At 28.0% G+C, this 16538-nt stretch overlaps 1 protein-coding gene across 2 annotated transcripts in view; it reads left to right on the forward strand.

Moving 5' to 3' along the window:
- The first annotated feature begins 1268 nt into the window (after window positions 1-1268).
- The window catches only part of LOC105368552 (cysteine-rich secretory protein 2), a 22494-nt gene continuing 7224 nt past the window's right edge, over window positions 1269-16538 (forward strand). For both annotated transcript variants that reach the window (XR_913105.1, XM_011507577.1), the window contains exons 1-4: window positions 1269-1404; window positions 5249-5385; window positions 9771-9916; window positions 15214-15423. Coding sequence is in view for 1 of the 2 variants with exons in the window: in XM_011507577.1 (XP_011505879.1) it covers window positions 1311-1404; window positions 5249-5385; window positions 9771-9916; window positions 15214-15423 (587 nt within the window). In the remaining variant the exon portion in view is untranslated. The remainder of the gene's footprint in view (window positions 1405-5248; window positions 5386-9770; window positions 9917-15213; window positions 15424-16538) is intronic.

Below are 16538 nucleotides of genomic sequence, written 5' to 3' on the forward strand. Positions count from 1 at the left end.
GTCGATTGTCCATACATTAAAAGCTGGGTTGATTAAAATTAAATGTTGATTTCAGAAACGTGCTTCGAATTTTGCTTTTCATTTAATTAATTAATCGACTTATTTTCCGTCAATTTTTTATTTTACAGTTATGTAAATTTAATGGTTTAATGATTACACCGAGAAAACAGCCTAATGAAATTTCAAGCACGAAAGAACAGCTTTATTTGATAATATTTGAATATTAATTAAATAAAATTATTATATTAAAAATTTCTCGGGCAAATAGATCACGTATTTAATAAAATTTCATTATTTAACTCGCTTAGATTGGTAAAGCGGGAAATGAAAGTTGTCTTACAATTACATTTGTATTATATCTACATAAATTATTAATAAAGCGTTGAAACTGTCGAAATAGCATATTTACGCAAGCTTAAACCAATATTTCAACACATAGCTACGTACCGAATGTTTAGTAACCTGTTTTATATTTTTCCTTATAATTACCATATTCTGTATTATTAGTAAGAAATTTTCAAATTTAATTAAAATTTATATTCATTTTGTAACTTTGAGCTTTATTACAATAACGCCAAGCTTTATGTATAGTTTCATTTTTATTTCTCTACGACTGCTCCCTTCGTCGGTATTTCAGACATCCGAAAACGATTTTTTATCGATAGAATTACTTACGAAATAAATTTATGAGTAACCGCGTATTATGATTAACGGACGTTAAAAATCTCATCCATTACCAAGCCAACAAATGGCTAAGTGTATACACTTTCATTTTAAGTGCTGGAAAATTATAGGCGTGTAGTTGTAATTGATTTTCAAAAATATGGAAAATGAAATTTGTTCTTGAAGTGAACGAGATGAAGCAATGAAACGAAAGCATAAATATCTTCGTCTTCCAGGAGGATAGAGAACAAAGTACGTTTTGATAATTTAATGTTGTCACTCGAGGGGGAATAACCAACCAAACGAACGATTATTTTATATTTATTTAAAACTTTCTCTTCCCTTTACTTATTTAAACGAATGTGGCACTGGTAATACAATAATCCATCTTGGCCTATGAATAATTCATAGCTTTATCTAATTATTACATGCTGCGAAAAAAAGTTACCTTAGACAGTTGGAATAAACATACAATAAACACGAAGAAGCCGTTGACTTTTCTCTCATCCACCTTTGTTCTTTAATTACAGTTTCATCAGTTTCCGAAGAATTGCAACACCGCTAATACAGTGTAAGAGCGAGTGAAAGACTAAGAGAGAGAGAGAGAGAGAGAGAGAGAGAGAGAAGGAGAGAGGGCCGGCTACATAATGAATTGGTCGTGGTTGCTGGTCCTGGCTGTCACCCTTACCGCTGCGTTATCCTTCAAGAGCGCCGATGAGCAGCTGGAGTACCAGAAGCCCGGTAAGCGCGGCTTTATGATCCTCGGCCGAGGACGAAGTAAGCTAACCGTCTGCTCGCTTCAACTTCATTGGGACGTTCCAGTCCATCGGTATCTTTCACTGCGATCTCAAGATCGTCCACGTATTGTATCCTTGAAGCTGTTTTACTACACGCTAGTGTCATCGATCTTCGAGGATGAGTCTCGATGACCATTGGACGATATTCCATTGCGTGGACTACTATTGTCGCGATAATGGCTGCAATAGGGGGGGGGGGCGTATTGGTTTTTAGAGAGAAAAAAGATCGAGTTTCGAGGATGACCTAATATGATAGCTTCCTTTAATATAGTGGGTAGTGGGGTTATCGAGTAAGCATAATTATGATCGCAATGCTATTAAGATCACTTTGCGTAATAAAAATAACTGAAAACAGTTCATTTTAATGATATTTGCTCGGCAATACATCTTCAATAGAATCTAGCGTTGTCAAAGCCGAATTCATAAGGTAAAATAATAGAGAGCCGTATGAATTAAATTTCATCGAATTCGTCAAATTTGCTAAGCAATTTCATCGAACTTATATTTCAATATTCTTCAAATATTATATGGATAATAAAGAAGTAATTAGTTAATTAACGAATTAATAAATAAGAATATTTCTTTCCTATTGTTAAATAATTTAATTCATTAGCAGAAGGATCAAGAAAAATAGTATATTTTAAATAACATTTGAAATATTGTTCTTGTCTTTGTAAGACCATTTGAATAACGATTATTTTTAAATAAATCAAAATACAATTGAAAATTATAACGAAAGCAACAATACTAATGTTTTCTTATATCAAATAAATTATCACGATGTCGACAACAACAATAACAACAACGACAATAGCAATAATAATGAAATATTAACGTTTTGAATACACGAGGATGTTTAGTGTTTTTTTTTTTGTTGTTAACTTTCATTTTGCGGTAAATACTATTTTTAAGTTATTTTGAAAATTAATATTGTTGTTTTTTTAATTTCATTCGCTTTCCACCCCAAAATAAAAAATATTCACGTACCTAAGAATAAATATTCATATTTTTTATAATATTTTGTATTTATTTCAGCTAATTTAGGTACGCGTATTCAATTTACTTTTTTTTTTATTTTAATTGGTAAAATGTAAACAAAATCATAATATATAAACAAAATTTCTAATTTTTCTGCATTCTTTATTGCTTAAAAACGTAAAACTATTTTTATACTATTTCGTTAATTTTCTTAGCCTTATTAAAAATCATTTCTAATTATTTATTAGCAACTTTATTTATTTATTATAAATAAATCTTATTAATATAACTTATGTTATAAATGTTATTTAAATTAAAATTAATTGAGAGTTACTTATACGGATGAGTTGTAGGAAAATTGTTGACGATTTCGTGTATTATATCTAATTAAAAGTTTTTTCCTTAAATAAAATCTAAGTTTTTACAATATCAGACGACTAATGTACTCGACAGTGTAATAGAATAAATATTGAATAGTTCTACTATTTATAAGTAAATGGGATTTTTTTTTTTTTTGTTTTTTTTTTTTTACAAACATTTAACAAACGTTGATCATTTTTCTTGCATTGTGGAATGGATCGTTGCTTTGGGTCTATTTGATTAGTTATTTTTAAAAGTTTCGATATTTGCAATATTGGTAGAGAAGAGCAACAATTAGTTATAATGTAAAGTAATGGGCCATTGCCAAAGTTTTACAAGATACACAGTAATCATTCAACATTGTTGAAACATTTCTCATGACACATCTAAAGTACATTTTTTCTGTTTAAATTGAATTATTCAACGAATAAGAGTTTACATCACATATCAATCATGTTTTCACTCGCTATTTCGCCGACGTCGATGGAATATTGAGTAAACCCAGTCTCATCTCAACAATAGTTAAATTTTCCATAGACTTGTACGTTTTGATTAAATTTGCATTTGAATATTCCACAAATCCCTTACAGAAGCAGCTGCCACTTAAGTATGCTCTGATATTACTTTCAAAATATACATAAAAAAGAAAATTATTAATGGCTTTAATGTTATTATTATATAATATGATTGATATTAAGATATCTTCTAGCGTTTCAAATATTTAGTTAGATTGAAATTAAATATATTTTCAAATATATATATATATATATTTCATGAGAATGCATATTGAGTAACTTTATTTTCGAAATATTTTATATTATTTTATGTAAACAATATATCATAATGTAACATCATAAATATATATATATATTTAATCGTTATTTTATACTTTGATGCAAATTATAACTCATCGAGCAGTAATTTATTAAAAATCAATATATTAATATGTTACAGTCGTTTTTTTTTTTTTTTTTTTTGATTGCAGAAATATTAATATATAATATTAGTAATAAATTTTCATCATAAAAATATAAGATTACAAATATATTTGTTAAATTTATAATGTCTAACCGATGCAAATTGTGTAAAATTAAATTATAAAATACTTCGTCTCCTATTTGAATAGTCTGTCTCAATTTCAATTTCATTCAATTTTTATTTTTCATCTTCTTTTTTTATATTTTTTTCTTTATTGTAAATTTTCACTTTAGGCTTTTTACATTTTGCAATTATTTTTTTTAAACTTGTATTTGTATTTGCTCTAGTTGTTCATCAGTTTCATTATTAATGTCGTCTTTGTTATTAAAGTCAACAAACACTATTGTCGCAGTTTCTATAGGAAGCAAATATTCCTCTTCTTTTTTTTTTTCTTTTTTTTTTTTTTGTTAAAATCGACGATTATTTACCATTTACATAAATATTGCTCTCAATAACTACATTTAAATGACATTATCAAATAAATGTAATTTTATGTGATTATAATTTGATAATGTTCACACTTATTAAAAACTTATTTTAAAAAAACAATACGCCTATAATTATATATGTATGTGTTATATAAAATATTTTTTTACTATTATCGTTATTCATATTAAAAAATTTTCATCTAATATACTTGCATTTAAATATATATATATATATATATATATATATATATATATATATATATGTATACATATAAAATAAAATATCGGTAAACGTAACATTTGTCAAGATATTAAATCCTTTGTCGTTGAATACATGTTTCCAATAGCTTGAATTGACGTAATGGGAACTTTTATTATTTATTGTGTCCTTTGAATATCAGACATCTAATTTCGATAACATTCAAAGATCTTTGATTTATCAGATTTATGAAGAGACGTATCAAGCAAATTGTATATTATGCATCTCAGTGTAGTGAATTAGAGGATAATTAAGAGAAATCATCTGAAATCGTTAAAAGTTTTTAATAATAATAATTAAAAGAAACTGTCAATGAATGTAGTGAAAGTTATGTAATAAAAAATCGAAAATTCTGCATCAAAGGATATAGGGTGACGTTAGAGGAGAAACGAAAGGATGAAGGAGTTGCAACAAACGAGTGGTAAGCAAGTTGGAAAAGTTTTGATGTGTAAAAGGAAAGAAGTACTCTGTTTTAGAAGTGGAAAACCTGATATCGATTGTCAGTTGCTAGACAGCTTCGGCCAACCGTTCAGTTAGTTTGTAGGTAGTTTTGCTTCGGAAACTGTGCGGCAAAAGGGATAGAAAAAAAAAACGAGTAAAGGCAGATAAATGCGTCTGTTAGCTAGACAGATAAAGAGAGCGTGAGAGCGTGGGACGGGGACGAAGGGTTTATCCCAGGTATAAAATATAAGAATGGCCGATAAAGTAGAAAATAGGAAAAATAGTAAGTCAGTTGAACTTGATAGAGAGAGGGAGTAAGGCAAGTTTTCTCGTTTCTCTTTCAGTGCCTCGATTATACGGCGACAGGATTCCCAGGAGGGTCTTGACTACGAGCGACAAGAAGGTACAAAGAAAAATCGTCCTTTATCACAACTTCTTCCGCAGTCGCGTCGATCCTCCGGCTGCTAATATGCTCGTCATGGTAAGCTTTCCCTCGATTTTTTTTTCACTTATACGCGACGGACTTTTATCATATGAATCGTATTGGATTTTCTGGACATTTGCGTAATAACTCAACATGTGCTGCATATCTTTGAATGAAAGAACAAAAAAAAAATTACACCAGGTCCTGCGACAAAGCTATTGTAAAAAAAGCTTACAAAATCGTATATGTGATTTTTATAAAAATTTGATCATTTTATTTGTTCATAGTTCATAGTCAAGGAAGAAAAATATCATTTTTGGTTTGATTTATTCCCGTTGCAATAGTAACAAGTGATGAATTAATTATTAATCGTTTCATAATATTAACTGTGTAATTCATAATAATGACACTAAGTTACAGTTTACTCGGTTGAGATTCTAATATAATTTACTACCTTTAATCAAGTTCTTGTTAATTGGACGATTATTTCGATAAACAGAGAAATCCGAGATGCGATTGAATGAAATGTATAGCTTAAAGAGTGTCCTAAATGCTGAATAACTTTTCAAGAATTAACGTAAACTTTTAATTACAACTCGAAAATTATTATGTCCTTAGTGTTGCATTACATCCTATTGCTGTATTTGTAAAGATCAATTAGCATTCAAGAGAATATATTCATATTGAACAAAACATACCGCTTGCACGTAATTGCTTTACGCAGTTAAAATAAACGTGCGTACGTATAGGCAGCTGACGTGAGCGTGTGCGCGCACTTGTGTTGCCCATAAACGTACAATATTTATATAAAACTAGAAAAAGATATGTTAACACGTCCTCAGTATTAATGCACATTTATAAAAAAAAAAAAAAAAAAAAAAATAAATAAATAATGATGTATTATAAATTATAGCTAGTATTATCTTAATTTATTTTAAATTAACTTAGATTGAACCGCTAAATATAACTTAAAACTAGAAGTAGAAAGTCTATGTAAGTATATACTCTATATGAAATGATTATTCATAAAAGAATCCTGTAGAATATATTATGAAAAATTGGTGAAAAAAAAAAAAATACAAATAATATTTAATAATCAAATAGAATGCAATATGGAGTGGGACGTTAATTCGAAATTACCTAATTTTAATGTCAGCTACATATTTCGTTTACATATATAATAAATACTACAAGCCCATTATATCGAAAAATCTCACTATAATTAAAAATCTAATAAAAAACTTTTCGTTTCATAAAATTTTCATTTACAGTTAAAAATTTGCATATTATTATATGTAAATGTATTTTTTTAATGTAAATATTTTGTTACTCTGATGATTCTCTTGATTGATAAAAATTAATTAAATTTCTATTTTTTTCTTTTTGTTTTTTGGTTTTTTTTTGTTTTTTTTTTTTTAATTTAATCTTTATTCGGTATTACAGATTTATTTTATTTTAATGAGAATTTCGTATATCAGTTCTATTATAAATATTACAATTATTTGTAAAATTAATATATTACTATAAAATTATGATAAACAAATATTTTTCATTTTTTATTTTTCTAATTGATTTGAATGAAAGGAACGTATTCATTATTTTCAATATTTATATACATCATGAAATATCTTTATTTCATTTGATCGATTAAAGGTGACACATATACGTATATATGCACGTTTGTTCTTGTCTGTGTGTATATATATATATATATATATATATATATAGTTTCGTGAGAATGTCAAATTGTCTTTTACGCAGTATTGTCACAAATAGTACAGAATCCAAACTTTATTAATAATAAAAATTATCGTATGAATAAAATTACGAAAACGATTTATCTGTGAAAAAAAAGGACGGACTTTGTTTGTTTTAATATGTATTTTCATGTCACACATTTTTTTCTAAAGAGTACCAGGATTTGAAATATGATTGATATTTTTCAGTGAAATACAAATTCAAGTAACACCAACATATTCCGATGTAAAAAGGAAAATTTGCTTTTTGTTTAATAATACTATTCTTTCTATACATTTAAATCTTATTTCTGTCAGTTGATGCTCTGACAGACATTATATTAAAAATAATAATCGGCCATTACGACTTCAATATTTAATACACCTTTTTATGAATTTAATACATCTTTTCATGAATAAGACAATTAATTTCTAAATGCTTTAAAAGGCAGATATATAATTTTTCAACTTTTCAGATTTCTATTGAGTCTTGTTTGAAAGGCATTTATGTACCTTGGTGACTTATATTCATTGCGCCTTCTTAACTTTAATTGGCTGGTGCCTAGGCTTTGTACACTGAATACCAATGCATATTTTTTTTCCATTCTGATATCTCAAATGAAAATCCCAGTGGGTTATGTCGGTAAGAGTTAAATTTCTTCTAAAATCAATAAATACTCTGTGTATATTGATACAAGTCAATATGGTAGATAAAACGATTATTTTTATTGTCGAGATGCTGAATTGGAGCTACTCTGGATTTGTCACGTCCCTAGTCCCGTGAGAGTCTGTAACAAAACACGTTGCTTTGCAAATGCATTATAATTATTTTAAGCTTTGTATCCCGATTTTGTGAATATTAATTGCAATTAAATTCACGCTTTCTCTCTTTTCTTGCGATCACTCATCTAGCCTTTATCATTAATTATTTTGTTAGCTTTGATTGTTTATTCAAATAGCTTACTTACATTAGATACGACTAGTATTTCCTTACGTCAAATTCAACTCTTTTGTAAATTGTTTAATTGTTCTTGATAATACAAATTTTTATCTTTTATTCTTTACGAGCACAAATATGTACTTCTACAATACTCTACAACAACTCCAATAGATTCATGTAAATTTCTTGATAAATATCATATTTGCTATAAAATAATCATTCTTTAATTTAAAACATCGTTCTTTATTCGTTTCTTTTTTAATTTTGAAAACTATTTAATAAATAGTAAATTATTAATAAAAAATATTGTAATATACGTATAAAAATATAAATTCCAATCATTTTTACTTACTTTAAAATATAAGACGCACAGTCGTGAGTAAAGTTTGGATAGGTTGATAATGGATTTTATTGGTCTATAAAATTTTATCTATAAAATTTCTTCTTTTTTTTTTTTCAATGTCAAATTATAATTCTTAGAAAATATTTTGCAAAACAATGCAAACGATATAATAACTATTTAAAATAATATCAAAATTAGTTCTCACTACCAAATAACAGGGATATTTTACAGAAAAATATTTACCGTATAATAAACTTTATATAAATGGTTTATTCAATCAATGTTTTCATCATTAAAGTAAAACTTTGTTACCTCATATTTTCTCAATATATTAAATAAAACTTTGAAATCACTTTATACTAATTTTCTTTTTATAATTTCAGCGTAATAATATTGATAATATAATAATTGTCCGAGTAATAAATACAAGTTTTCCATTATAGTACATTATACATTATAATATTATTTAAATAATAGTAATGTTTCATTTCGGTTTACTTTATGGTTCTTCGATACTCATGATACTTTATTTCTTATACTCGTAATTAGATAAATTAATATGAAAATTATAAATATAAATGAAAGAACTGTGAAATAAATGAAAATATAAAGTTGATATTTAAATACAAATTAATATTTAACAGTACTATTAGAAATCTTATATGTTAAAGTTAAAGATTAAATTTTCTATTTATTATTTTTATTATGAACCTTATGTATATATTTTGTCCAAACTATTTTTTTTATAGAAGTGGAATTTTTTTAAAATTTGAAAAAATTCTAAATCATATTTTATTTTTTCGCGTCGAAAAGGTATCGCATAGCTGCTAAAGCTCTAAATCCTCTTAAAAATTCATTATTCATTTTTTTTTTTTCATCGTACATTTAAATATGTTATTCCGTATTTTTCCTGATTGACAGTAGAAACTGCAAAATAAATAAATAAATAAATAAATAAATAAATAAATAAATAAATAAATAATAAAACAAAACAAAATACTATTTGAAGCAATTTAAAGCAAATTGAAAAGGAAAAAATTACTTTTATGTCTAAATCAATTACCGAATCCACACATTCCATAAACATATAATCCAGGGAATTTTTAACGATTGTATAATTGTTACGAAATTCTACCTCATTATTGTATTTACAATATTAATTCTAATATAATAATTTCATAAGTGTAGCAACAATAATGGTTATAGTTGACTACTTACTATATCTCATTAATTTTGTTAGCATAAATTGCAGATATTTATTACAACCGCGTAAGATTTATTACAATTGTCCTGAGCTGGAATAGTTAAGTGTTGGGAAAAGTTCGCTGGCACATTCATGAATTCCCATATGTATGTTTTATTATAGCGTGAAAACCAATATTGAATGGAAATGAAATTTTCCATTATTTTTGTGTACCTGCAGAAATGGCACGACGGGGCGGCCAAGGCCGCGCAAAAATGGGCGGAGGCGTGTTACGCCCTTACCCACGACAATGCCACCGGTTTGCACATCGACGCCTTTGGTAGTTGTGGGCAGAATATCTTCATCTCGACCGCTCGAGTGCCATGGTAAGTTAAGTGAGCATCGGTTTAATTTAATTTCCGAAGCCTCTCAATAAACTCTCATTGGTTTTCCCTTTTATTGCTAAATCCTTGCATTTTTCAATTCACAAGTATTTACACTTTATGTGCGGTTTTATGTTGACACCACAAAAGATCATTAGAAGCTCGATATATTCTAAGAATACATTATATAGTATACATTTGTAGGATTAAATTAGAAGTGTAAAAATAAAGTGATTGCTTTAAAGGATTTTAATTCTAATGCACTCGACGTATAAAGCTCAAAATTAAAATATTTAATCGATTTACATAAATTAAATAGACGATGACAGCCATATATATAATTATATTTTGCGATCTTAGATATTATTAACAACTTTAATTGTTTCTTTTACGAAATTTTAATTATTTAATACAATCTAATCGATTTAATGTAGTTGATTCTTTATTCTACGGATTATGTAACTAACGATTATAAACTACAGTTTTTTTTTTTTTTTACAATTACAAAAAATATTAAGTATCATTGATGCCTGTATTTATTACATTAAGCATGAAAATATATTTTGGCGATATGTTTGGTAAAATACTCCAAATATATGCACTGATTACACATTGTTGCGTACAAGCATACAGTTTATTTGTTTACATGAAATTTTATTGTTCATTTGTACGATTCGTTGGATGCTAAAATATTCGACATAAGCAGTTTCAACTCTTGATTAGTAGATATGATATGACTCGCGGACCAATAATTCGATAAATGTTACAATCTCTTAATAAATAATATTTTCCGAAAAATTTTCTGATTTTTTTTTTCTATTCAAGGTATTAAATAATTTTTTACTAGAAAATTAAAAATTTTAAAATTTTAAGCCATAACATCCAATTTTTGGAAATTCTAAAGTTACAAAAACAGCTTAATTATTTTAGAATATATATATATATAATATAAGCAATCAACAAGGTAATATTTAAAAAAAAAACTTTATCTCTTGAATTTAATCTACTTCAATTTTTCTTACTTTTTATTTTCTTACTTGTGTATTTGAATCTTTTAAATAGAATAGAAATTAGCTATAGCGATTAACGTATTTTATAGTAGATAAATTATGATAAATATTTTATAGAGAAATATAATATCGTTTCGGATAAAATATTCTTCAATTTAGTTTATTCTTCAATTCATTCGTTGAGCTCCTTTTGATCGCGCGATGACACTATCCATTCGATACAATGTTTTTATTTTAAAAATTCGATAATCAAAGTTTCATTATTATTTACAATTAGTAATAACGAGAGTTAAATAACGTTCGTAGGAGCAAACATCAAACTCGCGACTCAAATGCAACAAAAAGGGATATCGATTTTTTTTTACTCAACCATGTACTTACTAATCATTAGGACTTTAATTATACAATTACTAGAATAAAATTACATTTAATTAATTACCACGTGCTTTTATAAGCTACCAAGTTAATAATAAGTTTAATTATTCCTAAAATATAAAAATATTACAAATATTATTAACGTTAAGAAATTATTTCCTTATTATTGTTTTATCAAGTGGATTATATATTTGTTAGTATATCATTTATTATTATGAATAATTAATTTGTCTTGAAATTTGAACATTTGAAACAAGTATTTTTATTTGTACAATTTTTATGCTTTGATAATGGCATATAATAATTTTCTTGTGCACAATCATTGAAAAGTAAATTACATTTTTGCGGTCAATTATTAGCATTGAAATTAATAAATTTGAGAGTTCTTATTTAAATAAGATAATCTGTAAATAAAATACTCAAACTCGTTGTATTATTCATAATCGAAATATTACAGTATATTTGGTAAGAAATAAATAAAGAAGTAAGCGAGAAATATTTCATTTACTTTTGAAAACACTATAGTAATCATTACATTGCATAAATAATTTTGATAAAAAAATTAAATTTTATTTGTCTTGTTAAATAATTTCACTAAAGTCATCGATAATTCTGTACATTTTATTATTAACACGATCAATTATAGATTTATGAAAATGATATTTTCTAGTATTAAATTTAATTTTTCTTGATACGATAATTTGAATAAAGTTAATAATTTTTAATCTTGCATCTTTTCAACTAGAATTGTTATAAATAATATTCCACTTTGTTGAAGCATTAAAGCACTTTAAAATACAGAAGCAATTTATAAATACTTCAAATTTATATTCAATTATTTCCGATAATTAATAATAATTCCGCCAACTGCAGTTGCGTTCTGTGATTTTGTATATGATGCATTCAAGTTCCTCGTATTCACATTCATGTAGTAATGATGCTTTGCGGATATTCAAAATAACGATCATTTACTATTCTAAATACTATCTAAATAAATTAAAAGTTCTAAAAGTTCGCATAAGAGAGTAATAATGTATTTATAAAATTTTTTTTTTCATTTCGTGTTTGTTGAGAATTCCGCTCATCCGGGTCGAAGGACCAAAATGTTTGGGATTCTGGTGAGAAAAAAAGTGTGGATAAGTGGAAGGTGTAGGGTAGTGCTTCGATTCAGTACTCAACACATCTGCTTTTCGTCCTTGTTTATTTCATTGTATTTTACAACTACACTTTAATGATATGCTGCGTTGACTTTGAGATTCCATGCGATCTTGCCGTTCCTTGGTTTTTGTCACGTGGCGTTAGTATTCACCAAATGCAGAGGTAGGAGATCGTAAAACTCCGGATCCTCTTGACGCTTTGCGCTTGGTGGTGGATTATTAAACGAAGAAGTGGGAGGTCGTAAATATGGGGACACCTCTTAGCGTAGATCCACGTGGTGGTCACCTGATTGCTGGGGTCTCCTCCTTGATGTGCGGTTGAGTGGTGTTTGCTTGCACTGACAATCTGGAAGCGAACACTTTCAATGACTACCTGCAACCACTTTGTGCGCTCGGGCACTATGCGCGAGGATCTATATCAATTCATACAGTTGCGAAGGTTGCTACCATCTCACTCGAATGGTGTTCATCCCGTGGCGGCTCTGGGTAAAAGACAACGAGAGAGAGAGAGAGAGAGAGAGAGAGATAGAGAGAGAGAGAGAGAGAATGTCTCGACGCGTGCTTGCTTTAAATATCCACGTGACAGCTCAATTAGAGCTGGCAACAATGGTTGCGATTGGTGTTGTTAAGCGGAAACTAGATAAACATTGCAAGATATTCGGAAATAAAATTTTAGAAGTTTCGAGAATTCCGAGAAACATAATGTTTACAAATACTAGAAGGTTTATAAATATCCGAGAGCCAAAGCTCTTAAAAAATGCTCCAATCATGAACATATGTTCTTACAGTTTATTTTTCATTATTTTTGAATTATTCTTAAATTAAGAATATATACATTATGTTTAATCAATGACCTAAAATGAAAATTAAAAAAAAAAAGTCTCACCAATTATTTTGATATTCAAATTATTTGATCCAATTATTTTGAATATTAGATATTTGGCGACGTTTCTTTAATGAAATTTTTAAAAAATTTGTTAGTAACATATTTTATGAAACATCATAGAGAATATTGAATGGATTATCAATAATTATTTGGCATAAATCATATATATTAGAGGGAGAAAATATAATAAAGCCTGGCATTTGGACATACACATACTGTTCCGCATACGATGAAAGTTAATAATTTATTCTAAATTATTAATTTGTTTACTTTATTCTGTTAATAACATCGTTTCTCTCACGAAAACGCATTTTTAATTTAATTTCAAAATTTATGTAATGAGATGTGTTATGCAGTCGATTTAACAATAGTTAGTTAGTATGCTTATATGTACTAATCGTAAATTGAAGTTGCTTATTCTTCTCTCATTTCGCCTTAATAATATCAAATTCTTTGTGTGACAAGGCTCGACGATTAATTTAATGAGCCGAGACGTTTTATACAAAGGTAATTTAAGGGACGCACGATTGTTTAATTAAATGCTCTAGTATTTTATCGATCAGCTTGTAGAAAGATCGAGGGTCTAATCTATTCCTAAAGAGATTGTGTGACAAATACGAGCCGTAAAGCGTGTGTGTAAAGCTCGAAGTCTGACAGCCACAGTTACACACACGCTTGAGCTTTTGCATTCAATTTCTTCATCACGTACCAATGATCTCCCATTACGAGCTACGATCAAGCGGGATTTTGAATCACCGCGCACTCTGGCACTCAGCCAAATTCGATGTAATTTTGCATATGAAGGATGTCGCTGTTGGTGAACACTCGCCAAACGAAAATCCTGAAAATTGGGTAAACACAGTGTTTGAGAACAGGAAATTTCAATTACCTTGTAAATTTTAATCCATTAAAGGATAAGGATAAGGATAAGCATTTTCTCGACACTAAGTAATACAATGGAAATCATATTTTATAGTGCTATGTGTCATTAATGCATGCAATTTTTTAATATTTTAAATATTCTAAGCATCATAGTTTACGATTTGGTATTAATTTTGAAGATTTTCTAGCTCGACTCGAGTGCCAAAAATTCCAACAGTAGGGATTAAAAAACAAAAAACAAAAAAACAAAAAACAAAAAAACAAAAAAAAAAACAAAAAACAAAAAACATTCAGAATAACGAGTCCTTTAATAATTGTACACAATACGATCGGAATGGTATTTATCGAGCGCTTAGTGCTGGATTTTTATTGACCAGGATGTGGGTGTGTGGTGGACCTTTAGGATTCGAGATCGTCGGGAATGACATTTTGTATCTTTTACTATTGCCATTTCATACAAATGCGGAAGGAAGTTAATTAATATTAATATATATGATTGCAAGTAATAATACGACTCGCGCGCGCGCCATTCCAATAGTCGTTTTGCCATTTAATTATTTCTAACACGATAGTACGGATAATAATAAAAATGAGTACTAATTAATTGCCACCGTTGATATTGTTAGCATAGTAACACGAGAATTAAAGTAGAACGAGCCTATTCGTTAAAATTATTATAAAGCAAAAGATTGAAATAAAATGTACATTATTTCGGCTGAAAAAATAAAACAACAAGAAATTTATCGTCACGCTAAGAGACAATGAAAGCTTAATCCATGGAAGCGTTAGCACGTTGTCAATCCACGTAATGAGCTGCTTAAAACAAGTCGCGCATCATTCTTATTTAATGAATAATGCATAATTGTGTCTTTGTCGCGATTCAACTGACGTTTCGCGATGGCTCGAAGCTCACGCGTAAGCTATTAGGGGCAGTGACTTTCGAGAAACGATAATACAGCGCAGAGCCAATATGGCTTTCTCTGATCCTAGGTTCTTCGCAATAAAAACCTGGTTCTCGGAGGAGCGGCTGTTCAGCTATGGCGCCACACCCGAACACAACGAACTCAATAAGATCGGCCACTACACGCAAATGGTCTGGGCGACCTCGCACCTCGTCGGCTGCGGATGGGCCCAGTGCGACGGCAAAAATGGACCCCGCGGCATACCCTATTTCAGCTACGTATGCAACTACTGTCCTGGGTGAGTAACGTCCCATCCTTAGCTCATCCACTAATTATTCTTCCCCTTTCTTCGTCCCTTCGATTTGAAAGACAACGAAAGTGGAAGGCACACTTAACGACTAAGGTGTGAAGTATTATTATTGGAAATCCGATGGGTTTCCGAGGATGATATAGACTCTATTTTGCAAACTTTACTCAGCTTACGCCAGTACATTAAGAAAGTCAAAATTTTATTCGAATATTATTATTTATTGAAGATTTACGAGCATGGATAGTCATTTGTTTATTATTCTTGACAACAGAGACATTCATGTATTTTGATAATGATGTTATTTTAACTATTTTCTTCCTTCAAATCACCAATTCTTTCACATTGTTTTTGCATTCAATTAAATAAAAGTAATTTTCATAAAAGCGTAATTATAAGTATTTATAAAGTCGTTGTATTATTAAATATAATAACAGAACGTTTAAAATATTTCATCCCGAGTTTACGAACAAAGCTAACAAAGAGCCTTACTCACTCATATACTCGCACTATTGGTAATATTTATATTATTTTCAATTACTTGCGATTATTTCTTTCTCATTAATGTATTCAATATTTTTAGAAGATATTAAGTAAAATATAACCAGACAATGAGGCACAATTAAAATAACAAATAATGAAATGTTTAATTAGATCCTTCCTACAATAATCAAAAGTGCCCCTTCAATAATAATCTGATTTTTTAAAATAAATTTCCATTGTTTTAATAATTTGAATAGACCATACATATCTACTATAAAAGGTTATTTGTTAAAGAAGTTGTACTTATTTGTTTTAATAACATCATAATTTTATAGACAAAAATATAAAAATTTTGAAAAATTTAATAATGAATTTGACAATATTATTCAGATTTATAAATGGATTCGAAATATTTTTATACGAAAATCATACATTTTTATATATTCTCAGATACTTAGGCATTTTTCATAATTACCTAATAATTTAATAAAATTAAAATTGAAAACTTTTTAAAAATTTGCTTTTCAGTTAATTTGTATTATATAGTATATATATATATATATATATATATATATATATATATATATATATATATATAAATATATATATTATAATTAGATTAT

This window comes from Ceratosolen solmsi, unplaced genomic scaffold (assembly GCF_000503995.2).
Source record: "Ceratosolen solmsi marchali unplaced genomic scaffold, CerSol_1.0 scaffold1, whole genome shotgun sequence".
NCBI classification, from domain to species: domain Eukaryota; kingdom Metazoa; phylum Arthropoda; class Insecta; order Hymenoptera; family Agaonidae; genus Ceratosolen; species Ceratosolen solmsi.